The sequence below is a fragment of the Volvox carteri genome, assembly GCF_000143455.1.
Source record: "Volvox carteri f. nagariensis unplaced genomic scaffold VOLCAscaffold_12, whole genome shotgun sequence".
In the NCBI taxonomy this organism is placed as follows: Eukaryota; Viridiplantae; Chlorophyta; class Chlorophyceae; order Chlamydomonadales; family Volvocaceae; genus Volvox; species Volvox carteri.
The window spans coordinates 1,351,872-1,376,016 of NW_003307555.1; the positions used below are offsets into that span (position 1 = coordinate 1,351,872).

Sequence of the window (24,145 nt, forward strand, 5' to 3'; positions counted from 1 at the left end):
TGTGTGTATGTCTGTGTGTATGTCTATGTGTATGTCTGTGTGTATGTCTGTGTGTATGTCTGTGTGTATGTCTGTGTGTATGTCTGTGTGTATGTCTGTGTGTATGTCTGTGTGTATGTGCTAAGTATAGGTCATGGCTACCTGGCTAATAAAGCCCAGACAGGGGCTTCCGGGGGGCCAGGGGAGCGTTTCAGGTTCACGGGGACAACGTATGTGTGTGTGTGTGTGCCTGTGTGGGTGTGTGTGTGTGTGCCTGCTCTTTTGAAACTCTGCTTGATTTCTTCTTCAATGCTCCCCTTCCTTTTGTCTGACCCTGACCCTGACGACCACCCTCATGGCCGCGTCCAGATCCAGACAAACGCGCTCAACGTGTTCGCCAGTGGAGGGGTGGGAGGACCGGCTCCAGTCACACCGGGGCGAGCGGGGGGAGGGGGAGGAAGTGGGGGAGGAGGATGTGGCTCACCGAATGCGGTGGCGGCGGCCCTGGCGGCAACTGGCGGCGGTGGGTGAGGGGTGGATGGCCTCAGTGCGCTGGGCGCATCTGCCGCAGTTGGGTGCTGCATGTATGCGTTTGAATCATCATTATTCGTCTGTATGTATGTATGTATCCATAGCTGTGACTCTCATGGCTCGCATGGCACACAGGCAGACATCTCGTTATAGCGCTACATGCAAGGTCCTTGGAAAACTGCCCTCCATCTCGTCCCCAGCTGCCTAATCCCATCCACAATTCTATCATCATCGCCGTCATGCCCCTATCTATACCACCCCCTATGTCTTTGCCGCCGCCGCCGCCAAATCGCCCGGGCAACCTGATAACGACAACGATGACGACGACGACGATGTGGTTGCCGGAAACCCGCGAATACATCACTCGGTGGACGTACGATGTACGATTGTTCGACTCGACGTGGGCCTCGACATTGGCACATGTTTGCCGTACGGTCGTATAGTGTCCGGCTCGTTGGAGGAATCCCTTCGAACTGTGTTTTCCAAGCCCGCGGTGCGGTCCCTGCCGGCCTTCAACTTTGCGGCAAACGAAAACCTGGGATTCATGCCGGACAATGCTGGTGCGGCGGCTGCGGCGGCTGTTTTTGGCGGCATGCCAGGTGAAGGGAGAGAGAGGGTGGCATTTATACGTAATGTTATTGGGTGTGAGCGGAATGGGGGGTTGGGCGACGCACGACTCGGTGCATGCAAGCGTCTTGTAAAGTTGTGTCTTTAATTTGCGTTCATCCCACCGACATGCTGTTTGCAGGCGGAGTTGGTGGTGGAGGTGGACGGGCTGCCAACGGGGTTGGTGGAGGAGGGGGCGGTGGTGGTCTCGGAGCTGCCCTGGCGCTGCTGAACAGCTTTGAGGAGCAAGCGGCTGCGGAGCAGGCGGAGCAACAGAAGGCGGCCATCGTTGCGCGACAGGTACATCAATGTCTGTCTGCAAACTCTTTCTGCAAAACCTTTCCACACTGTAAAAACCCGAATCATGCTTTAATCCGCACTCTCCCTTTCTCCTCCTCCCCCTCTTTTAGGCGGTGTCCATTGTTGACGCCAAAGTGAAGCAAGTGATCATCCACGTGGACCGCCACATGCAAATTATATCATCAGATCTGGAGGAGCGGCTGAGGATGTACGAACAAACTATCATCAGGGTACGGCAGTACGGACATGCGGACAGTGCTACTCTGGTAGTATGCATGCCCTCGTGCTCGCTCGTCCTCGTCCTGCGGAAATGCTTCCCGGGGCCACAGCTCTCGAAAGCCTAACAGTGGCATAGTTCATGTTTCATTTTAGTCACTTTGCTCTCTGCATTCCGTGAAAGGAGTACAAACCTGTCATCAATCATGTCTCTTCCATGAAGCCAATCTCCTCTACACCTCTTCTCTACGGCAAACCCCGGCCGACCCCTACGGTAAAACCCTCATCCACGTGTGTTTTGTCCCTCCATTAGCACCGCAGCCACGTCTCTTTCCCGATTGCCTTCCCCTTCCTCCCCTCCCCCCTAAACACCCCACACATGTACATATATACATACATATACACACAGATGGCCCAGCAGATTGACCGGGTACAGCGGGTGCTCAAGGACGTGGAGGGGACGGCCGTGTCCAGGATTGTGGTGCGCCAGGGGGTTAAGGATCTAGACGAGGAGGGCGGTGAGGCGGCGGCGGGCGGCAAGGAGCCCCACCGAGCGGAGGAGGAGGCGGCTCCCGTGGTCAAGGAGAACTGGGTCAAGGTGGGCGGATGAGAGGGGGTTGCCAGATCGTAGGATGGGTGGGGTGGGCGGGCGGCCTGGTACTGGTGCAGGCGCGGGAATCCCCCGGGGGAGTTTCCCCATGTTTGCAACACTACGACTAGTGTGGGATGAGGGAGGAGGAGAACGTGACCGCCATTTTCAGGCACGGGACCGTCCCTACCAACATTGCAGCTGCTTCATGCACCGTACGCCAAAACACTCCGATGATGCCACAGCCAAACTGCATCAGCATATATACATGTACACGTATCCCAGTTCATTAAAGCACACGCCCTTCGTCTCATATCTTCCCCAGCCCCCCAACCCTTCGAATCCCCCCGCCGGCATCTTTCCGCAGGTAGCCGCCATGGCGACTGGTCGGTTCGTTCCTCAGAAACCGGAAGAGAAGAAGCCTGTCACCAAGAACACACCGCATGGGTACTTCAGGGCACCAGCCTAGTAGTGGGAGGCGTGTTTTAAGGCGGCTGTAGAAGCGGCAGTATCAGCAGCGGGCAGCTCTCGACACGTATGAACCATTTCCTTAGGAAGGGGTGGTGACAGCTAGTGACTTTCAGGGCGTGAGAGCAAGGGTGCTGGCCATCAACGGGAGCTGATGTGCTGGATCTCTGTAAGAGGAGGGAGTTAAGAATAAGGCTGGCGCGAGGACGCGCAAGGAAGGGTGGCCCGGTGGCCATGATGTGGCCGCGACAGAAGAAGAAGGCGCTGCACTACTTGAATGCAGGGCATGTGTAGGGGCTTGCAACTGAACGGGTATGTGTGTGCGTATACGTCACGTCGCCGACCACCCTCGAGGTGGGAGAGTTGTCGGGATGGGCACGGAATGAACACGGAGGGGGTTCGATTCCTGCTCGAGACGGGCGTTGTAGTAGGTGGAGGGGTGGATATATTAATTGGGTTGTCCAGCGCTGCGGCAGCATAAACACCTGTCATCATTCCCCACGTTGTACATACATGCATGTGCGTATACATATACATAAATAAATAAACAGAGACATATATACGCATAGGACATGATGTGCATCCGTTTCGTGACGCCGCCACCGGCTAAGGATTGGCGGAGTATGGGACCCGGCGCTGCTGGTGTTGTCAAGGCCGGGCCCTGCTGCTGCGGCTGCTGTTGCTGCTGCTGCCCATTTGCAATGTATTGCTCTGCTGTACTCGAGTGCCACTGCAGATGCCTACAATGAAATGGGTATTTCCTTTTCCAGCCCCATGTATGACTGACTGCTGTTGGCCAGTTGGCCAGTCGTACAGCAGCTTGATGATGGCCTCTCGATGAGCTTCACGTGGCGAAACAAAGCAGCAACAACGCCCTTCGCGCCGGGCACCACGTCCGGGCACGTGCCTACGACCTGAGACAACACACGGATATACATACATGCATACAGACAACAGCGATTACATGGAAGGCAAGCACTGACTGACGACCCGACCTCCAGACCGCAGATGCTATTCCTGAATCTTCTCATGCACTGCAGTCCCAAGGGCTATCCTTAACCTCAGAGTCACAACCCAACAGAACAACCAACGCATTTGAGTTCACGTCCGATCCAAAACCTGTGACTTGTAAGTTTAGTAAGAAGCAATTTCGTGACAGGGACGAGCTCAGAAGATCTCTACCGGGAAAGGCCTGCCGTACAGACCCACCCAGGACGACGGAGCGCGCAGTGGCACAGCGTCATCCTCTATCAGTTCCTCCGGCCCCGTCGTCGCCACCGCCGTCTCCGTCGCCGCCGGTACCCGCAACGCTGCAAGCACCCGCAACGCCGCCGCCGCCAGGCTCATCCCCTCGCCGGCATTGTCTCCTTCCGCCGAAAAACACCCGAGGAGCACGTACGGCAGGCCTTGATCCTCGCACTGCCGTACCAGTGGCCATGGCGGCAGGCTGTGGTGCAGCTGTAGCTCCTCCTCCCGAATCTCGGACTCCAGCTCCAGCGGGCCAGCGGCGGCGGCGGCGGCGGCGGAACCTGCTGCCGCCTGCCACTGTGACGATTCCTGTTCATCTGGATACTGTTGTTGTTGCGGTCCGGAGGTCTGAAGTTTCGGGCTCTGAGCCGACGCGGTGCACGCGGTGCGGAGCTCCTCATTGCTGGCCAGGTACCTGATGTGGTACAGCAGGAAGGGGCAATTCCTATAAAGGGGCAATTCCCACTAATAGGAGGGGGTGTGGACATACATACATACATACGTACATATATACATGCAAGGAGCTGGTCCAGCTTCCAGGTGGGCGGGTGTGTGAACGTCCATAGCACGGACGGGTTGGAGAAAGGCGCCGCACAAACGGCAGTTCAGGACACAGATGCGGACTTGCAGACAACAGGGGGGCTTTAGCCTCTCCTTGTCCCCTCCTCCACGGCTCATATGCCACAGAGTGCGTTCAATGCTCCAAAACCAGAAAATCGTCAACGCAGTCTACGGATCTAACAGGTCTACGTCTAAGCTCCCAGCTAATGTGTTCCATCACGAGGTAAGAGTAGAAGCTCAAGTGCTTGTTATTGATCGTATTATACATCGTAAATATCCCCCCACACACACCCTACCTCACCCGAACATCCCGCCTCCAACAACCCACCTCAATTGTGAGCTGTCCAGTTGCCGGTCACGTCGCAGTTGGGCATCAAGCCCCGTCAGCACCACCAGGGCCGAGGCCCCGACCTCCACCAGCCAGCTCACCAGCTCAGCCGCGAAGGCCGACTGGCGACCCACCATCGCGGGGGCGCGTTGCTGCAGAAACACCAGGGGTCGACCTGGAGGGGGTCGGGAGGGCGCGCAGAGGAGATAAGGTTAGATGGTACAGCAGCAGCAAGGGAGGGGGAGGGGAAAGCGGGAGAGGAAGCAGGCGGGGAGATGTGGGGAAGGAGGAGTCTGACGGGGTGTTAAGGATGCATTAACCCACCGTGGATTTTGAAGAGCTCCAGTGCGGTGGCAAGTCCTCCTGGCTGCTGAGCCGAAGGGGAGGGATCTAGGTCGTATGCGTCATTGCCAACGACTGGCAGAACGTTAGCGGATTCCACAGCACCTAGGAATTCGGGCTTCAAAGTGGCCACCAAGACGTCAACAGCCAGCTCCCCAACGTTAGCATACGTGACTGCGGGCTGCAACATGGCAATTTCGTGAGCACGAATGTGTTCCGACACGCTTCCATCGGCATCCTTTTAGAACAATGACAGTAAACTGCTACTTACCAATACCACGACAGCGCCTTTGAGCTGTTTTGATGCCTCTGGGCCCAGTTCGCACAGCATCGTTGCGCAGCTCCTGTACAATCGCAGCTTCTGTATCGGCCAACGCGCTCAACCGTGCCTTTATCGTCGATGGCTGCGTCCAGGCCGATCGCAAAAGGCAGCTAACGCCCAAATGGTGAGGGCTTCCCGCTTGAGATTTAGCTTTCAACCTTAAACTTATTATGGGTTGTTATGCATAATTATGGGCTTGATGTAATGAAAATCTCATCATGTCTTATCCTTACGTATACCGCGCAGGAAGCGTTGGTTCCGACTTGGGTTAATGCATTACTCACGTACTAGTACGGCGCGGCAGCTGACACAGTCGAGTGCTCGTATGTTGGGCGTACTGTGCTAGCGTGGATTTTTGCAATTCATGTTTTCATCAAGGTACCATGTAGAATGGACTATTCACCCGCGCAGGGGGTGGCCATGGAAGCGTTTCGTCCACCGTGTGGGGGAAGCACGCACACGTATAATTGTCCTCCCATGAGCACGAGGTGGCTGTCATAATTTTTGATCTTTCGTCATAATATTTTATGATATATGTTGCGTGGCCAGATGGGTATTCACGCAGAAAGCGAGGAGCGCCAACCCTAGTTAACACCAACATGAATGGGTGGCGGTGTCCACTACGCTTATTCCTGTAGGCTTTGACCACTTAAGATTCAATATGTATGTCTGCAGTAGTGAACCAGGGATTTAGAAACCATCTTTCTTACTCAGTGCAGCCAGAATGCCAGATCCGTTACTATACTACCCGGTTGTAATACCAGGTAGATAACCGTGCCAACCGAAGACCAATCCATTGTATCTTCCATGCAAAACTTCCGCACCTGATGCCCATCAGCAAACGCATCTAAAGGTATTTAAACTACTTATTGTTTAAGCGATCAGGTTTGCACCAGCTGGGGTTGCACTAGAGTCATAGCATCAGACAGCAAGTGCAGGTGTAACAAACTGCCATAGGGCAAAGCTTCCATAGACATCTTAAAGCTCTCTCTTACACAACGTTTTAGGGTATAAGCTCGTTTTCAAGGGTCGACACCTATTCAGGCGCTTTTGCTTGCTGCGAGGTTCCCCTTCCTAGGAAGAGAACTGCGAACAGAGTAAAGTTGATATTATATCTGCGTTCAGCATTTTCGTCTGAAGGGCCGAGTGGGCCCTTCGGGCAGCGCAAACTCAAAAAGCCCTCGCACAAGCCTGGCTTGCAGCCTCGACACAGTCGACCTGCCATGCGCTCGGTCCGTTCTATACCCTCAAAATATCACCATTTCAATTACAGTACCAGCGGCGGTAATCACGGAAGAAAATATCGCCGCGCAGAGTTCGCAACATGTCGGATTCATCAATTGAGGAGCGGGCTGGACAGTGTCACAAACGCGCTATGGGAGCGCACCGGACGCGCCTTCCGGCGCCAATTTGGCTTCCAGAAGACGGAGGACATGAAGTCTGGGGCCAAGGAGGAGGTGCGTTGCCCTGGGCGCGGGGTCACCACGTTTAAGCACGCACACCCATATCAAGTAGATCGCATCCCGCGAAGTAGACCTGGAGTAGATCGCATCCCGCCAGGTCTACTTCGCCACTTTTACCCTTGGCTTGAATTTGATACTATTCTCATGATCTGGTTCTACTTGCGGGCAAACCTATGCTTGGGTCGGGTCTAAGCCGGGTGTTCCGGTCGTCCATCCTCCAAATCCCACCTTTCCCGTCCACCTTTTTGCCTAGACCAAGTGCCGACCGCGTGCACCATCAGCACCCGCGGATCTATGAACAGGTTCAGAGCACGTCACGGCACCCCATGGCCCGCCAAGAGATATGATACGAGGCCGAACGGATCTTAAAGCCAAAGGAAGCAGACAAGAGCGAAGCGCAGTTTGAGCGTTGCATGCACGAGTGAAACCTAGGCGCGAGTGAAACCCTAGGATGTTGCATCCCAGCATCCATTCACCGTACTGTTCACCTCATCCACACAGCAATCTACCCTCCCAACCCTCTGTCTAACCACCCAACCGACACGTCCATGCAAACACGAGTACAGGCCACATCGCAGCAGCAGCAAGATGGCAAAGGGGCCAGTGAACCGAAAGCTTGGAGCGCCCTAGACGCCCCCGAGGGTGTCATCGAGGCCGCGGAGGCGAGCCGCGGAACAGAGTCCGGCAGTAGCAGTGCGGGAGCTGACAGTAGCAGTGCCGGTGCCGGTGCTGGTGCAAATGCCGGCAGCACGAACACGAACGGAAGCGGTGGCGGTGTTGGCAGCGGCGGCTACAGCACACCTTCGCTGTCCCGATCGCCCGCTCTCCGACTGGAGGTCTCCGTCGTGGACAGCATCAGCAAGGTGGTACAGAGTGCATTAGACAGTGGCGGTGCTGGTATGGGCAATGGGAAAAAGGGGTTGGGGGAAGGGACTGCGGGTTGAGGGTGCGAGCGGAGAGCAGACCTGGCCGACCCGGAGAACAGACCCCAACACGATACCTGCGTAGCACGATCTCATCAAGGCGGAGTGTTGGAGAACACCGAGGCCAAGATGCGGATGTTGATGGCGGTTCTAATGCTGCTACGGCTGCTGCGGCTGCTACTTCCACTGACTGCTTCTTACTGCTATATGGCTGCTACTGCCATGTACACGTGTCCAGCTTGGAGGCCTTTCGTGACCCGTAGTTCCTACCTTGAACAGCCCGGCAGCCCTTGGCCTGCATGCGGCACTCTCCATCCGCATTGCTAACTCTCCATCCCCAAGTTCCCCCCAAAACCCCACGCTTCACCCCCAACCTGCTGTATCCCCCTCATGAGCTCCCCAGGTCTCCCGCGAGGAGTGGGACGCGGTGGCTACTCGCTGTGGCGGTGGCGGTGGTGATAGTGGTGGTGGCGGGGAGGTGAACCCCTTCCTGCTGTGGTCCTTCCTTCACGCGTTGGAGGACAGCGGGTCAGCGGTGAGGTGGTGGTACGGAAGGAAAAGGGGTGCGTGGGCATGTGCGTATGTGTGTACATATGTGTCTGTGTGCCTGTGTGTCTGTGAAGGTAGCTGCACAGCTTCTGTTGATGGTATGAAGGTGCATCGGGGGATGGGGTGCGGTCAAGAGCCGCGCCAAGAAAGGAGTGGGGACGGGAAAGGGAAATGAGGAGGGAGAGAGGGGGGAGGAGATGGACTGGGACGCAGCTGAGTGCCTCGGCAGCGGCAACCCCCCCACTTGAAGCATTTGGGGATCAAGATTGTGCACATGTCCGACAGAAGTTTTAACATGGCAAACATGACAACACACCAAACCCAAACACTTCACTCCCACCCCCTCTCGTCCCCTCCCCCTCTACCCACCCGCCCACCAGTCTCCTCGTACCGGCTGGCTACCTCAGCACATTCTAGTACGGCAGATACTTGACGAGCATCCGCCAGGCAATACTGCAGGTATGGACTGTACGGCTTTGGGAAGGGGCGACCCGGCTGCGGCTGTGGAGGCTGCGGAAGCTCGTCAAGCGGCCTCAGCTAAGCGCCTGGTGGGTTGTGTTCCCATGTACCTTAAGGGCCATAGCTACGGAGAGTACGTGTTCGATAACTCCTGGGCGGACTTTGCGAGCATGCTGGGTGTGAGGTGAGCTCGGGGGAGGGTCTGAAGGGGTGTTGAAGGGCTGGTGCGGTTGAGGGCTTCGAGGCTTTGTGGCGTTGCGGCGAGTGAGCGAGGGTGAGGGTGAGGGTGAGGGAGAGCCTAGCAGGTCCTTGGGGGACTTAAGGAGGTTACCCGCCTGCGTCGATTAACACCGATTGGCCTTTTCGAGGCCCCGGGGTCATCTTCCACATTGCCGGCACCACTTAGGCGCCTCCTCTCGTTCACCACTGCCCCACTGCCCCACTGCACTGCCACCCTACACCCCGTCAGGTACTACCCCAAGCTTCAGGCCGGAGTCCCCTTCACTCCTGTCAGCGGCCCCCGGCTCATGGTGTCCAACGAGCTGCCGCCCGCGGACCGGGCTGCGGTGGTGCGAGCGCTGGGCAAGACGCTCATCGACATGGCGGGTGGGTGGGTGGGTGGGTGGGTGGGTGGGTGGAAGGGGCGCGGATGGGCGAGACTGGGGGCGTTGAGTGTGGCTGGGATGAGAGTGGCGACTGTCTGTGTGTGTGTGTATTCGGGGGAGGAGGGCCAGAGTTGAAACCCGGCCGAGCAGGTAAGCCGGGGCGATTAAAGCACGTCAGGAGGAGGGAGGAGGAGGAGGAGGTGCAGGTGGGGGGAGGGGGCCAAGTGCAAGGACAGGTCCGCAGGACTGCATGAATGTAGGGGTGGGTGGGGGGGGCCCAGCGGTTTCAGTGCTTGCTTGTCTGTCTGTCTGTCTGTCTGTCTGTCTATCTGTCTGTATAACCACGTTTTGCTGTGATCCATTTTGCCTGTCGAATTGCCTAAAGCTCCTTTGCCCGTTCTACACTTCTGCCCCACTTCGCCATGGCACACTAACTTCCCATCATTTCCCCCCTCCCGAACACACGCTCTCTCCCTACCCCGCTCGTCATTCCCTGCCCTCTGCTGCATTGCCGTACAGAGTCTCTGGGAGTGTCCGGTGTGCACCTGACCTTCACCACAGCTCAGGAGTGGGCGGTGTTGGGGGAGTTGGGCTTCCGGCAGCGGTTAGGCATACAGGTACGTAGGTGGAGCCCGTAACCCCCTCCAGGCGGCCGGTTGCCAGGAGGTCTCGAAAACCAGCTCTGAGCCCAACTCCAGTCAGCCGCCCTCCTGGACCCCTTCCGCACGCGCTCGCATTCGGGTTCGATCAGGATCCATTTTTGTTTTTTAGTTAACATTCCAAGCCACATCTCCCTTCCTGCCTGGCTGGCTTCCAAACCATCACCCGCCACCCGCCTACCCAACCTACCAACCCACACACCCTTCAGTTCCACTGGGATAACAACGAGTACGACAGCTTCGAGGACTTTCTTGGGGAGTTGAAACAATCTAAACGGAAGAGCATTCGACAGGTGGATGGCTCGGGGTGGGGTGCTGGGGTGCTGGGGTGTTAGGTTTGGGTTTGGGTTTGGAACAGCTGCTGGTGGGGTTTTGGCTGGGAGGGAGATGAGGTTGGGGATGGTGGCGGTGAGCCCCCGAGACGCTTCCCTTGAGGTTTACGTGATGGACTGGATTGCTTGGAACGTGTTGGCGCGGTACGGTACGGCACGGTACGGCAAGGAAGAGGGTGTTTCGGATGGTGTACCCCTGATCAGGACCACCTTGATCGCAAATTCTCTCCTCCACTCTCACACCCCGGCACCCCGTTGCGTGGGAGCTACGCGCGTGTGCGCGGTTCCGGGTAATTGCGGCTCTGCTACACGCCGCATGTCACACAACGTGTATCTGTAATATGTATGTGTAATAATACGATAATCTCCCCCTTTCAAACCCAGCACCCTAAAACCCTTTTTTAAACCCTTGTTGTAATACCCTTTTGAAACAACTGGATCGCAGGAGCGCCGCAGCATCGAGCGCTCCGGTCTGTCCGTGCACCGGCTGTCCGGTCACCAGCTGGGTGCCGCCCACTGGGACCGCTTCCACTCCTTCTACCTGGCCACAGTGAACCGCAAGTGGGGTAACGCCTACCTGACCCGGGAGTTCTTCCACCGACTGGGGGAGGACCTGGCGGACAGGGTGGGTGGGTGACTGGCTGGGTGGCTGGCTGGGTGGCTGGCTGGGTGGGTGGATCTAGGCATTGGATGATGGAGTGATGAAGTGATGAGGCTACTGCTGTTGATGTCAGTGTTGGCGTTGGTGTTGGTGCTCCTGCTCCGTTTATGTTCGCACCCTTAATTTCCTCTCCACCTCCCCATAACGAGCTGTGTATTACATACAGCCACTCAGTCGCTCGCACGTCATTCCCCCTCCCAACCCCACTTACTCCGCCCACTCCCTCACACCCTCCGAACTTCCCCCTATCCCCATGCTACTCCCCTTCTTCCCCTCAACCTAAACCAACGCCCATTTTAACTAGGTGCTGCTGGTGGCCGCATTCGAGGACTCCCCTTCCCCCCACCCTTCCGCCTCCTCCTCCTCCTCCTCCTCCTATTCATCATCCTCACCGCCACCCGCGGACAAGATGGTGGCGGGGGCGCTCAATCTGGTGGGCTCGCACGCGCTGTTTGGCCGCAACTGGGGGCAGCTAGAAGGGCGGGAGTACCGCAACCTTCACTTTGAGCTGTGCTATTACCAGGTAGTGTGGTCGGTGGGTGGAAGGGAAGAAAAATGGGTTCAGCATAGCGCCATTGTACAATGGCAGGACCTGACTGTTCTTTTCCTTTTCCTTTCCCATGGCTCTTTCCCCGAGGAATCCTCCGTAGGAGCCGGCCTGGTTCTAGACCCGTATGAGGGCCTGACGAATCAGCTTTGTCTTGATCCCTCTTCCTTATCCCCTCGCTCCCGCTCACCAACAATCGCTCCCTCCCTCTCCCCCTCCCTACTTCATTGCCTCTATTCCTCCATCCATCCATCCATCTCTCCCTCCCTCTCTCCCTCCCTACCCCCGCATCCCGCATAGGTACTGGAGGAGGCCATCTCCCGGCGGCTACCCAGGGTGGAGGCGGGGGCTCAGGGGGAACACAAGCTGCAGAGGGGTTACCTGCCCTCCTTCACATACAGGTGTGTGTATGTATGTAACTGCGTATGCATGTATGTGTGTTCGTATGTGTGTATGTGTGTTCGTATGTGTGTACATATGTGGTGTGCACGTATGCATGTACGTATGTGTGTACATATGTGTGTAATGTAATGTAATGTAATGTTACAGAGTGGGAGGCTTCTGGGCCGCTTTATCACATTGTCAGTTCTAGATCATTTATCACCTTATAGCACCATCCACCACTACCACACTGTACTTCGCCATACGAACTGCAAGTCCAAGGCGGCGGATCCAGCCTTCAGGGTCCCCTCCTCATCCATTCACCCGAACACCCGAAGAGACGGAGGGTTCGGCAATCGCCACCAATCCAGCGTGCGAATCTGGTCCATCAACTGTGACCTCATCTCCACATCTCAGCAGCTAGCCATAATCTCGCGCTCCCGACTAATTCGGGGGTCTCCCCAGGAATCGAACCCAGGACCTTAAACCGCTAATTGCAGTAGTGTCAACCCAGACCAGATATGTGTGTACATTTATGTGCGTATGTATATGAGTATGTATGTGCGCTGGCTTAGCATATCAAAGATTTCGTTTAACTATGTAAAACGCGTATGTGTGGCGTGGCGTGTGTGCGCCGAGGATGGGTAGAGTCGGGCCGGACGTGCAGGACGTCGTGTGTTGGACTGTGGACTTTCCTTAGTTAAGATTTCATCCTGGTGATGGTGGTGGTGGCTGTGGTGGTTATGGTGGTGGTATGTGGGACTCGTATTCATGTTCATGTCTCGTTTGAGTTTGCTATTACCTTAACCAATTGTTCCTAACTCCCAACCGCCAACCCCCAACTCCCAGTTGCCACTACCTCCGAGACCCCCGGCTGGGTGCGGTCGTGGACAGGTTCCTGTCGCGGGAGAGAACACAAATCGAGTATGCGCTCAAGGTGGGCTGCGTACTTGATGGAAGTTGAAGAATCTGTGTGGTGTTGTATGTACGTACGTATGTATGCATGCATCTATGTATGTATGTATGCATGTATGTATGCCACCATGGTGATATGGGCCACACCACCACGGGGTAAACAGTGTGTGCGTGCGTGCACGTGTGTATGTACGGGTCTTGCTTGGTTAGTTAAGGGGTCGCTGCCGCTCGTTGGAAATTTTGCTGTGCACATGTGTATGTATATCTTGTGTATTAGGAGAGAGCGCCGCGGTGGGCTGTGGGTTCCTAGCGGCGCGCGCAGGGGCCCAGCGGGAGCCCGTTACATTGCGCCCAACCTTACCAGGAAAAGAACTGAGAGCTGATAGCCAGCATCAGTCCGTAGGGATATTTAGTACGCAGGACACTCCATAATCCTTTCTTTAGGGCGGAGGACGTGTTGGGATTCCGTCCTGAGCGCGACCCGCATCACCTAGGGTTATTGGTTGTCTACATCTACGGTGATCACAGTGCCCGAATCTCGAACCGTCGTACAGGTCATGAGCGTGACGTCATCGCCGTACAAGGAGGCGCGTACGGTCACAGCGCTGGTTGGAAAACTACGCAGCTACAACAGCGTTAGCAGCGGTAGCTTTGACACCGACAATGAGGAGGGGAAGGCGGTGGCGGAAGGGGAAGGGCAGGAAGGGGGGGAGGAGCAAGAAGGGGCGTCCAAGGAGGTGGTGGTGGTGGCTGACAACGGAGCATGAACGCTGGCTTCAAGAACCGCTCATTGGTGGTTCCAGGGACTTTGTCACTACGAGAGATGAACAGTTAGCGAGCGGAGTCAGGGGATACGGCGGGTGTTAGCAAAGAGCAGCAGCACCAATCTGTTAAATTGCCTGATGCCGTGGGGGTTCGCAGAATCCGGTCCTTCATCAGCTGATGTTGGCTGCGTCGAGCGCAGCAGTGCTTAAGGCTCCTGCCCGTCGTAAGCTCTTTCGGGTTTCGGCTCCGATGAGCTGCGGGTGGGCGTGGGGATGCAGCAGGCGGCATTATTAGCCAGTCCTGGAAGCTGGTACAAGCATTGGCGAAGCCGGCTGTATCCGGCCTATGCTGCTATTTTTTCAACCACGCAATCCGCCGCAGCTCGTCTCCAGCGATCTGCATGAATTCTTTGCTTTCAAAACCCCAGTGATTTACCATATGTTGGTTTGCATTTTTCGTCCGTCCTTCCGTCGGATTGCCCTTGTGTATGTATACATGTGCTCCTAAGGGCTTTCATTCCTGAACGGGCGTCTGTACCATCTTAATATGAATAATATAATGACCACTATTATTGACTTTTAAAACGTCCGAATCCACATTGGAAGCACCTGTTCAGTTGGACCTGTATGATATAGCACAGGCACGTTTAGGTATATGGTTGGGGTGAGCATCACGATAAGCGTCGTGATCTGGGTCGGCGCACAAAGCTAGAGATGGAGCGGTGTGCGATTCTGTCTGCATGCACGCTCATGGCGGGTGCATCAACGCGGATGGTGCTTGGTGACGCCACCTACCGTAGCGGCATACGAGAATGTGCACACAGGCGCTTACCGGGCACTGGGGACCATGGGGTGAGCAAGCCCATACATCCCGTGTGTTCCGCGGGACCGTGCCAAAAAGAAGCATGCTTATTAAAAGAATATAAGCTTAATTACGTCACTAATATGCAGCGTGCAAGTCGCCTCTTCTAGGTCTTGACAGCCAATTTTGCCAACCCGGTTATAGCCTCCACGGCATCCAAAACCAGAATCACGATCCTATTTCCAAGGATGTTCAACAACCCCATTTCCCCAGTACTTCCTCACACGCTCATTCACAAGTCAGGACCCTTGCACCCGTGCCCGTGCACGCGCCGCCGTCGTCAACTTGGAGAGTATCCCGTGCAGAAGCGCCACCTCCGACGCCGTCAGTCCCTCCGCTTTCGCCACCAAGTTGCGAATGCTCAGCATAGTAGCCGGCCGCTTCGATGCACTCTCAAAAAAGTTCACGTCATCCAGCTCCGAAACTAGCCGTCGCAAGAAATTTTCCACCTCACCATGGCTGGCCAACTGCACCGCCGCAGCACGAGCGCGCAGCTCCTCCGCATTACTGCCAACAGCGACAGCTCCGCCGCCTCCAGCAGCAGCAGCAGCTTCTACAGACGACGCGCCTGCCACCGCATCCAATCTTGCATTGTACAGCTCGTACACCGTACACAACACGGCCTGGGCCAAATTAAGTACTGGGTAGTCGGGATGTGCCTCGATACAGAGCACCTTGTTGGCCGCCGCCACCTCCTCATTGGTCAGACCTGAGGCCTCACGACCGAACAACACACCCGCACGCGGCGCACGGACACCTGCGCGGAGCTGTGGCTGTGACACTGGGAGCAGGCCAGCTCCATTTGCATGCGGATCTGGGTTCTTGTCGGCGCTGGCAGATGGCCCTAAGGGTGGCAGTGGCGTGGACTGCGCAGGTACTGGGGATGGTGGGTGCAGTTCTAACGGCTGAGGAGCCTGCAGCGGGGGTGGCAACGGCGATGGCGTTGTAGGTGCAACAGGCGGAGGGGAAGTCGGTGCTGTTGGCGATGACGGCGAGGCGGACAGGTGACGGGTGGATGGTAAATCTGGCCCTCGATCCCGTGCTGGTCGTGGAGATGGTATCGGTGACGGTTGTGTCGCTGGTGCTGCTGTTGTTTGGTTCGCGTTAGTGTGTGAGCCCACTGCTGACGATGGTGCTGTGGATCTATTGCAGGAAGGGTGGAAGGGAATATTGAGGGGTGCAGTCTCCAGCGTTGCATTGGCGGTAGTTGCTTGCGTGACAGAGAGCAGCGCAGCGGTCTCGACAGCTTCAGCAGCCTCGGCGGCTGCTGCGGCTTGTGAGGCCCTCGCCGCTTCCGTAGCCGCACCCGCTAGCTGACGAAGATCACCTGGGAGCTGGCGACTGGTAACGAAGGCCTTGGTCATGTACCTGACCAGAAGGAAGAGGAAAGGTTGGGGTGGGGTGGCTGCTGAGGCACGAAATGATTTAGGACGAGCAAAGCCCTCTGGACAGGACCCTCCTGTAATGCGGGACACGGTAACCCAAATGCAAGCGGATTACCTGGTGCGCGCGGTAGCGGCGTACACCCTGTCCAAATCCGCAATAGCGTCCTCGACGCTGTCATACAACCGAGCCGAGCGCAGCAAATCGACTGCATGAGAGGCCACGGCGTCCGCCAGAGTGTTTGGCCACCCGTCGTGCGGTTTGACAAGGCGCAAGTCGGATAAACCGAAATTCTTCATGGCACGCGCTGCTGCGCCAATGTTCTCGCCCATTTTTGGCTCAACGAGGATGATGGATGGCTGCGGTGAAAAGGCCATGATTCAAACGAAAACTCTCATGTTATTTTGCAGTTATAGCTGCAGCTCCTGTGTTTTTCCAGGTGCCTGTGAGCCTGCCAGGCGCGGTCGCGCTTGACACGCACGCGGACCTTGAGAGCCTCGAGCTGCATCTCCAGTTCCAGACCATCATTATCGGCAATTATGCTTTTGCACCTAATGAAATGCAGGCCGCCTACATGTAAGGTAAGCCGGTGCCGACGGGGAGCACACAATTGCGAACGAAACCTCAAGGTAGATCGTTCAGGAACTAGCATTTGGGACATTTTCGCGACCCTCATACAAAAAGTAATGAAGAGGTAGGTATGTGATTCCAGTTTGTTTATGCTTTTCGTGCTCCGGACCATGGTTCCGGCGCAAATGCAAATCAAGCCCAGGGTCATCACCCAGGGAGACCTAAATGAAATCTGCATAGTGATGCTTGCAATAATGATATTTCTATGTTAAGTTCACAGGGGTAAAGGGCATGGAGGAGGGGACGGGCAACGACAGCTGGCGTCCGCTTCTTCTTGGCGTTCTTCAAGTCGCAGCCCAGCCCTATGCCAAAGGCGGAGGTAGTAGCACCTCCATCGATGGAAAAGTACGTGCACCAGTTTCCACCGTAACTCCCTTGACCACGTACATGTGCCAAGTCCCTTCTCGTCCCATATCCTATCCAGTCCGGATCCGCCCCGCCCCGTCCCGTCCCCTTTTAATCCTACATCCACCCTTTGACCATTCAACCCCTATGGCACTCCCAAAACAATCCAGCGCGCGCCTTTGCTCCTTCCTGGCCCTGTCTTCCTGTTAAGCTCATTCCTGAGTTACGTCTACCTCCCAACCTCCTAAAACCCTTCTCCACGCACATGCGGCCTCGAAACAGGGTATTGCGGGCGGCTGGGCCATGTTGGCCGAGGCCAGCCAGGTTCGTACATTTGTCCGTACGCCTGTCCGCTCACGTCCGTGCTTGCCTGGGCCTACTGCGTTTTACCCCCCTTTAACCGTCCCCACAGACCCACACACGCACCGTTCACACCCTCCTCCTTCCTTCTATACCTCCCATGCAGCAGTCGTTGTGTGCCCCCGTACCCCCGTGTCACCCCTCGCACCTCCTTCCTAAACGCCATTTGCGTTCCCGCTGAAGTAACGTGTGTATGCGTGTGGGTGTGGAAGTGTTTTACACGTCTCCTCTTGACCATTTCCCCCCTCCTTCCCCTGTGGCCCCACCAGCTACCCGGCTTCCCTCGCGAGATCCGTCACGTCGTACAGTCCACCTACCCCCGACCTGCCAACATGAGGAGCGGCCTGGACCCGGTAGATGGGGAAATGGGGGTTGGTTGACGGATAGAGACACACACACAAACACATCCACGAGCACAAACACGGTGGCACCAGCTTTCGTTTCCCCCTATCCACCCCCCAATCCCACCCGATCCCTGCCGGGCCCTCAACCCCACGTTTCTGCCACCACCTCGCCCGCCCTCTCATCCCCCTTTCCCCCGCGGCCAGGCCCATGCCAAATAACCTAAATCCCCACTGTCGTACACGCAGCTGCTCCAGCGGTTGCTCGTTCATAAGCCCCATTTGGCGGAGTGTGTGGTAGGACCCGTGTTGGGGGCCCTAGGGTGCGGCGACTACCGGGGACTCGGGCTCCGGAACCAGGACAAGGAGAGGGACAAAGACAGGGGCGAGGGCACGTTGAAACCACGTTTGGCCAGCGAACCGGCAAGCGCGGCGCTACAGCCGTCGCAGCAGCACCTAGAAGGAGAGGTGGCGGAGGCGGGGACATGGCGGAGTGCCGCCGAGAGGTCGGCGGTGGCGGCGGCGGCTGGCGCGCTCACGGAAGGTGGCGTAGGCGGCGTCGCCGCCGCCTTGCCGTACGACCGGCGCTTGCTTCCTATTTCCTGGATTTTACAATGTCTGGGGGAGGTTTCGGAGCCGCTGTGTTGCTTGTGGCCGCTTCATCGGCAAGAGGAGCTCAGGGCGCATGTGCTTGTAGCAGCGGTAAACTACACCGGGGTTATCGGGGAGGGAGGTGGGACGTATGGACGGGATTGGATTGGGGAGGGCGGGCGGAGGAGGGGGGATGACGAAAACGAGTCGGGTGTGTGTGTGAAGTGCAGCCCGCATGTGTCTTGCACGCGCATGTGTGCGCCCACGTCTGTGTCTGTGTGCGTGCGTGTGTGCGCTCGGTAAGGGAGCAGGGGATCGCACCGCCTACACACGGTAACACAGTCAACGGCGGGAGAGCGAGATTCAATTTGGGTCCCTAAGGCCCAGATTGTTAGGGTTCCTTCCCTCCTCACTACCTCCACCACCATAACCACCACCATAACCACCACCATAACCACCACCATAACCACCACCATAACCACCACCATAACCACCACCATAACCACCACCATAACCACCACCATAACCGTCAAGGACGCCAACGGTTCATCCCTGATCTTCCAACGCAGACGAGGTCCTTTGCCGAGCAGCACCGCTATAGCCCCGACGACAGCGATGACAGCAGCCGTGTGTTGTACATTCCCGGCAGCCCTGTCGTACGGTTCGTACGAGATTGCCTAGCTGCAACGCCGCTGTACGCGCGGCTGCGGCTTTTGGAGGATGCCATGAAGTTGGCGGCGCCGCCACCGCGAGCGCCGCCGCGACGCAACCCCCTGGCGGCGGCGACGGCGACGGCTGCTGCCATTTCACCTGCACCTGACGGCACCGCTGACGATCTGGATTTTATGGATTTGGACGTGGATCCTGCCGTGGCGGTGACGACGGCGGGAGAAGGAGGAGAAGCTGTCGGCGGCCTTTCACCTGGCGGGGAGCCGGAGCTCCGGCGGCGGCGCTTCCTGGCGCTACAGCTTCCAGTCGCAGTCGACGTCGGTGGCGGCCGTAATGCCTTCTTGCAGGACCAGCGGCAGCAGCAACCGCCACAGCAACCATTGCCGTGGGTTGCACTGCTGGCACATGTGTACGAAGACGAGGAGGCAGCGGCAACGGCAGCTGGGAGGGCTGGTGGTGGTGGCGGTGGAGGAGGAGGAGGAAAACACAAGGCCAGTGACCCACGGGTCATGGACCGCCTGACGCTCTGCGAGCTGCTCCTGGCGCGAGGTGACAATTACCGATCTTCATCCCCTGAGGGACCCGCAGTAGGCACTACCCGCAGTAGGCACTACCCGCAGTAGGCACTACCCGCACATTTCTGTCCTCGCACCTCGTCCGGCTTCCACGTGCTGCGGAGCGCCCGTGTCTAGGGCTCCCCGAGAACTTCTTAACGCTCCAGGGGCGGGGGGTGGGGGGAAAGAAGCGCTCCCGCGTTCCCATACGGGCCCAGTCGATGTACGTCCTGCCTTCCTGTCCTTTAAATTTTGGTAAACCCCCAGATCGCCAGGGCGGATCCAGTCTGGATCTGGATCCGGATTTGGATCCGACCTGCGACAAAAATCTTTCACTCGAAGCTTATTACCGTCCCGAAACCCAAACATCGTACCTTCCCCCCACCCGTCCGCCGTACTAATGCTGCCCCCCAGGTGACTTGTTCAGTCCTGCTGATGTGGCCGCAGTGGCCCCCTCCCTGCTGCGATGTCTGGCCCCCCTGGAGCCACCGCAGTCGGCGGAGCTGCTCACACAAGTACTGGCATGTCCAGCGTCGGCACCAACTGATACAACGGTAACCGAAAAAGCAACCGTATCCGCAATAGGCGCCGGTGTGCCAGCTTGGCAGCACGGCGGTGGCGGCGGCGGCGGCGGCCTGGCGGCGGCGCTGGCGGTCCTTCGGCGGCCGCCAGTTCTGCGGCGTGAGCTCAGCGGCGGCGCGGCAGCGGCACCGGTGACGTCGACGGCGAGGGCGCCGGCGCTCGTCTTCTGCGCCTCGATGAAAGCCGCGCAACATCAACAACATCAACAACAGCAGCCACGTCAACAACGGGTACGTGACTTATGCGCTGAGATGAAGGCTGTCATATTTAATGGCTGTTAGGATGTGGATGTACCTTTCCACACAGCGCTGTCCCCGGGCCGCACCGCGCCGCAACGTGCTGTTCTGTGCCGTACCGGCCAGGGGAAAAAACGTGGCCGGCAGGGCGGCATCAAAGCGGCGGCTGCGGCAGCCGAAGCTGTCACGTCCGGAGCAGCATCTCTCGAGCCCAGGGCCGAGGCCGAGCCCCCGCCGGCGCCGCTGACGGCGCTGTGGCTGCTGTCCCGCGTGGTACCCCTGCTGATGGATTCGCTACACCACCACCAAGGGGAGGGGGAGGGAGAGGGGGAGAAAGCAGAGGGCGATAAGGCGGAAGAGGGGGAGACGGGGGCTCCTGGGGTTGCTGCTACCCTTGGCTGTGGAGGAGGAGGTGGAGGAGGAGGAGGAGCGGGTGGCAGCGGAGCCTTGTGCCAGTGGGGCAGTGGACAACGGTCGAGAGCACTTGGTGAGCAGGGAAGGGGGAAGAGAGGGAAAAGACGAACCACGAGCGAGGGAAGCTGCTGCCAAGGAAAGAGTGCTGCGACCGATGTACGGGAAGGGAGGGAGGTGGTCATGGGGAGAGAGAGGGGGGGTTAATGGGGAGAGCACATCAAAGGTGTGTATGTGAGTGGGAGGCCACAGTTTGACTTGTATTGGTAAGTGATCGATTGATTGGTTGGTTGGTTGGTTGGTTGGTTGGTTGGCTGGTTTAGTCGTAAGACAGCACAAATCAGTTGGTGGCGGTGTGCGGGCGAAAAGGTGTAGGAAAGGGGGAAGGGGGGAGGTGCGGGGCGGAACGCCGTGGACAACATTCGCTGGTGGATACTGCTGGTGGACTCAGGGCCGAGGGGCTCACCCTGCCTTCTTCAACGCGCTTCCTCATGCTGGCCCTTCCCGGCCCCGTCCCTCCTGCACCCCGTGCCCTGGGGGGCCCCCACGCCCACGGCCCACCTGCCCCGCCAACAGAACAGCGCCCGTCGCCCCGCATTTTTCTTTCCCTTATTGCTCCTTGTTGCACCACGTCACATGTCACACGTTGTACAACCCCATCAGGCAGCAATACCCCACCACACCCGCCCAATCCCGGCCTCAACTCTTCCCCCCCCCCCCCTCCTCCTCCGGCCCCTCCACGGCCCCCAGCCACCCTGGCCGCTCTCCTGCAGCAGCCCCAGCTGCTGCTACCTGAGGACCAGCCCGAGGAGCTGTCCGTGGCGGCCAAGGTGCTGGCGCTGCAGATACGCAGGCTGGAAGCAACCCAGGAGGAGGAGGCGACTGGAGCGGGAGCTGCCGTCTCCGGCGGCGGCGGCGGCGGCGGCGGCGGCGGCCGAGGAGACCGACGCGGTGGTGGCATGGCGACGCGGCGTCTCGCGGCGTTGATGTGCGGCGCATTCGGGTTAGGTGGCGGCGCATCTGGCGGTGTCGCTTGCGTTAGCGGTGGCGGTGGCGGAGGCGCTGTACAGGACGGTGAGCGCCTTCGTGAGATGGTGGGGCAGCTGTCGGCGTACGACAAGGTGTACGACAAGGCAGTAGTGCAGCCTGTCATGCAGGACCACCCTGTTATCTGGCCAGCCATGCGGCCTCTACTGGCGCTCCTCGACCATCTGCCGTACGGCAACCCCGTGGTAACTGCCGTACACACTTTACTTTGGGCGGCGCTGCAGCAACGGGGACAAGCAGTTACATCGGCAGCGGCGGCGGCGGCGGCGATGGACAACCCTGTCTCTGGTCCTGGGAGCCCACCATCAGAGCAGCTGTCTGGAAAAAGTGAACTGGAAAGGGAGTCAAGTCCGGCAGCGGCGGGGGGACCCCCGTCGACTGTAGCGGCGGAAGGGAATGTCGTACACGTGGTGGATGGGGCCGCGGCGGCGGCTGAGGAGCTTTTGGACCTCCTCGTAGCGGACGCCGCCGCCACATCTTCGGGAGCCGGCGGCAGTAGCGGCGGCGGCGGCGGCTCGCTGAAGCTGTCGTCATCGCCGCCAGTGGCGCCGCCGGACGCGGCAGCAGCGAGCGCCATACGCCTTGGTGCCTCTGCCAAGCTGGATGTCCTGCGGTTAGTGGTCCTGGCGGCGGAGGCGGCTGGCGCAGCTGCGTCAGGTCGCGCCGACGCCGACGCCGCCGAGACCGAGGCCGACAAGCCCGCGCTTCCGATGGGGCAGGTGGTTTCGGAGCGATTAGCACGCAGCCTTGCGGCCACGGCGGAGGCGTTACTGCCGCTGCAGCGTCCGATAACGACGACGACGGCGACGATGGCGACGACGATGACGACCGCGGTGCAACGTACCGGAGCTGCTGGCACGGCGGCAGCGGCGGCTGCCGCATTGGCAAGGCTAACGCCGCAGGCGCTGCTGGTCCGGCTGGCGGCGAGTGTAGTGGCGACGGCCGCATCCACTGACGCCATGGGCCCCGCCGCCGCCGCTACCACTGCTACCGCCGCAATTGGGAGCGAGTCGGCACGGCCCAACGTTGTGGCGACAGGTGCGCCCGTTTGGAGTGCTGGCGCAGCTGCCACGGCGTCAGCAGTGGCGGACTGCCTTGTACGGCTGCTGCGGCGGTCGGCGGCTGCTGCCGCGGCTCTGCGGCCATTCTTGTCGGAGGGCACTGATGCGGGTCGCGGTATTGGTGGTATTGGGGTGATGCGGGGCGGCGGTGGCGGTGGCGGTGGCGGGTTACATGTTGCAGGTGCGTCATGGAGCGTCGACGTTCGAGGGGGCTTGGCGGGGCAGCAGCTGGTACAGCAGACGCAGCAGGCGTTACGGCTGCTGGCGATTGTGGTGCATGGCGGCAGCGGGCGGTGAGAGCTTGGATGCTGTGCGATGTGCGATGATGTTGGTTGTCGCAAAAACGATACGACAAGACACGACAAGACATGCATAGTGACAGATCGCACGAGGCCTCTGCCACATGAGATTTCTGCCACATCGTTCGCAAAAGACGCAAGATGAAGAAGAACGGATGGCGGTCCGCGGAGTAGTGCCTGCAAGCAGAGGGAGTTGAGTACTGCTCCCCTGGAGGAGGGGGAGGAGGAGGAGGAGTGGTTAGTCCATTGAAGCACGGGCTGCCGTGAGCAAGGTTGGCACTAGCCCGCCGAGCTGCAATGGAGTCAGTACTGCCATCGCCTAAACCCTGCCAAGACGTCTTAGCGCACCACCGCTTACTCACGCCACATACTTAGGAACCTTTTTGGGCGGGGCCCCAGCGCGAAGCGCCCAGGGGGGCCCCGACCTGTAGGATTGCCCATGTCCGTGTGTGTGTGTGTGTGTGTGTGTGTGTGTGTGTAACGGACCAAACATAATATCTCGCCCGGCTGAAACGCGTTATAGGTACTATACAGCATTCTCTATTGCAAGGTATCTCGCATGTAGCCAACAAAAATCGTATGAGCACAAACAAGTTTGGCTGCCTCAATTGACCGAGGCCAAAGTCACATCAACGCCTCTCGCGCTAAATTTCATCTCAAAAGGTACCGCGTATCTCATATTTGAATTCTTAGATGACGGCGTATGATAACTCGAACTCCCAGGCCTTGAGTGTGTAACGGACCAAACAGAATATTTCACCCGGCTGAAACGCGTTATCGGTACTATACAGCATTCTCTATTGCAAGGTATCTCGCATCTAGCTAAGAAAGACCGTATGAGCACAAACAAGTTTAGCTGCCTCCATTCACCGACCTCAAAAGCCACATCAACGCCTCTCGCGCTAAATTTCATCCCAAAAGCTGCCGCGTATCTCACAATGGAATTCTGAGATGACGGCGTATGATAACTCGAACACCCAGCTTGTGTTACCATTTGCCGGCATGGGCAATCCGACTTGCCACCAG

General features: G+C 58.1%; 5 protein-coding genes across 5 annotated transcripts in view; 3 read left to right on the forward strand and 2 right to left on the reverse strand.

The window, feature by feature from the left end:
* Positions 1 to 2,041: 2,041 nt before the first annotated feature.
* Positions 2,042 to 2,690, forward strand: VOLCADRAFT_117021 (uncharacterized protein; the record flags this gene model as incomplete). Its single annotated transcript, XM_002948929.1, has 2 exons — positions 2,042 to 2,230; positions 2,589 to 2,690. The coding sequence occupies 2 exons, from the start codon at positions 2,042 to 2,044 to the stop codon at positions 2,688 to 2,690; spliced, it is 291 nt and encodes a 96-aa protein (XP_002948975.1).
* A 1,166-nt stretch (positions 2,691 to 3,856) lies between these two features.
* On the reverse strand, positions 3,857 to 5,711 carry VOLCADRAFT_120700 (uncharacterized protein; the record flags this gene model as incomplete). The annotated part of the gene is made up of 4 exons (XM_002949031.1): positions 5,440 to 5,711; positions 5,151 to 5,349; positions 4,827 to 5,001; positions 3,857 to 4,382 (listed from the first exon to the last, which is right to left on the reverse strand). The coding sequence occupies exons 1-4, from the start codon at positions 5,497 to 5,499 to the stop codon at positions 3,857 to 3,859; spliced, it is 960 nt and encodes a 319-aa protein (XP_002949077.1). The 5' UTR covers positions 5,500 to 5,711.
* Positions 5,712 to 6,713: 1,002 nt separating this feature from the next.
* VOLCADRAFT_104149 (uncharacterized protein) lies at positions 6,714 to 14,339 on the forward strand (the record flags this gene model as incomplete). The annotated part of the gene is made up of 12 exons (XM_002948930.1): positions 6,714 to 6,947; positions 7,520 to 7,816; positions 8,280 to 8,411; positions 8,806 to 9,068; positions 9,354 to 9,490; positions 10,009 to 10,106; positions 10,358 to 10,441; positions 10,926 to 11,105; positions 11,446 to 11,664; positions 11,989 to 12,089; positions 12,919 to 13,006; positions 13,539 to 14,339. 12 exons carry the CDS (start codon positions 6,714 to 6,716, stop codon positions 13,749 to 13,751), a joined length of 2,046 nt encoding a protein of 681 aa, XP_002948976.1. The 3' UTR covers positions 13,752 to 14,339.
* Positions 14,340 to 14,647: 308 nt separating this feature from the next.
* Positions 14,648 to 16,370, reverse strand: VOLCADRAFT_104150 (uncharacterized protein; the record flags this gene model as incomplete). Its single annotated transcript, XM_002949032.1, has 3 exons — positions 14,648 to 15,524; positions 15,732 to 15,978; positions 16,111 to 16,370. 3 exons carry the CDS (start codon positions 16,368 to 16,370, stop codon positions 14,850 to 14,852), a joined length of 1,182 nt encoding a protein of 393 aa, XP_002949078.1. The 3' UTR covers positions 14,648 to 14,849.
* A 162-nt stretch (positions 16,371 to 16,532) lies between these two features.
* The window catches only part of VOLCADRAFT_89400 (uncharacterized protein), a gene marked incomplete at both ends in the record, with an annotated part of 12,641 nt that continues 5,028 nt past the window's right edge, over positions 16,533 to 24,145 (forward strand). Inside the window, 10 exons of the mRNA XM_002948931.1 lie at positions 16,533 to 16,574; positions 17,251 to 17,292; positions 17,598 to 17,681; positions 17,919 to 18,402; positions 18,795 to 19,532; positions 19,898 to 20,295; positions 20,428 to 20,574; positions 20,708 to 20,788; positions 21,486 to 22,416; positions 22,825 to 23,001. Of these exons, the coding sequence (XP_002948977.1) occupies positions 16,533 to 16,574; positions 17,251 to 17,292; positions 17,598 to 17,681; positions 17,919 to 18,402; positions 18,795 to 19,532; positions 19,898 to 20,295; positions 20,428 to 20,574; positions 20,708 to 20,788; positions 21,486 to 22,416; positions 22,825 to 23,001 (3,124 nt within the window). The remainder of the gene's footprint in view (positions 16,575 to 17,250; positions 17,293 to 17,597; positions 17,682 to 17,918; positions 18,403 to 18,794; positions 19,533 to 19,897; positions 20,296 to 20,427; positions 20,575 to 20,707; positions 20,789 to 21,485; positions 22,417 to 22,824; positions 23,002 to 24,145) is intronic.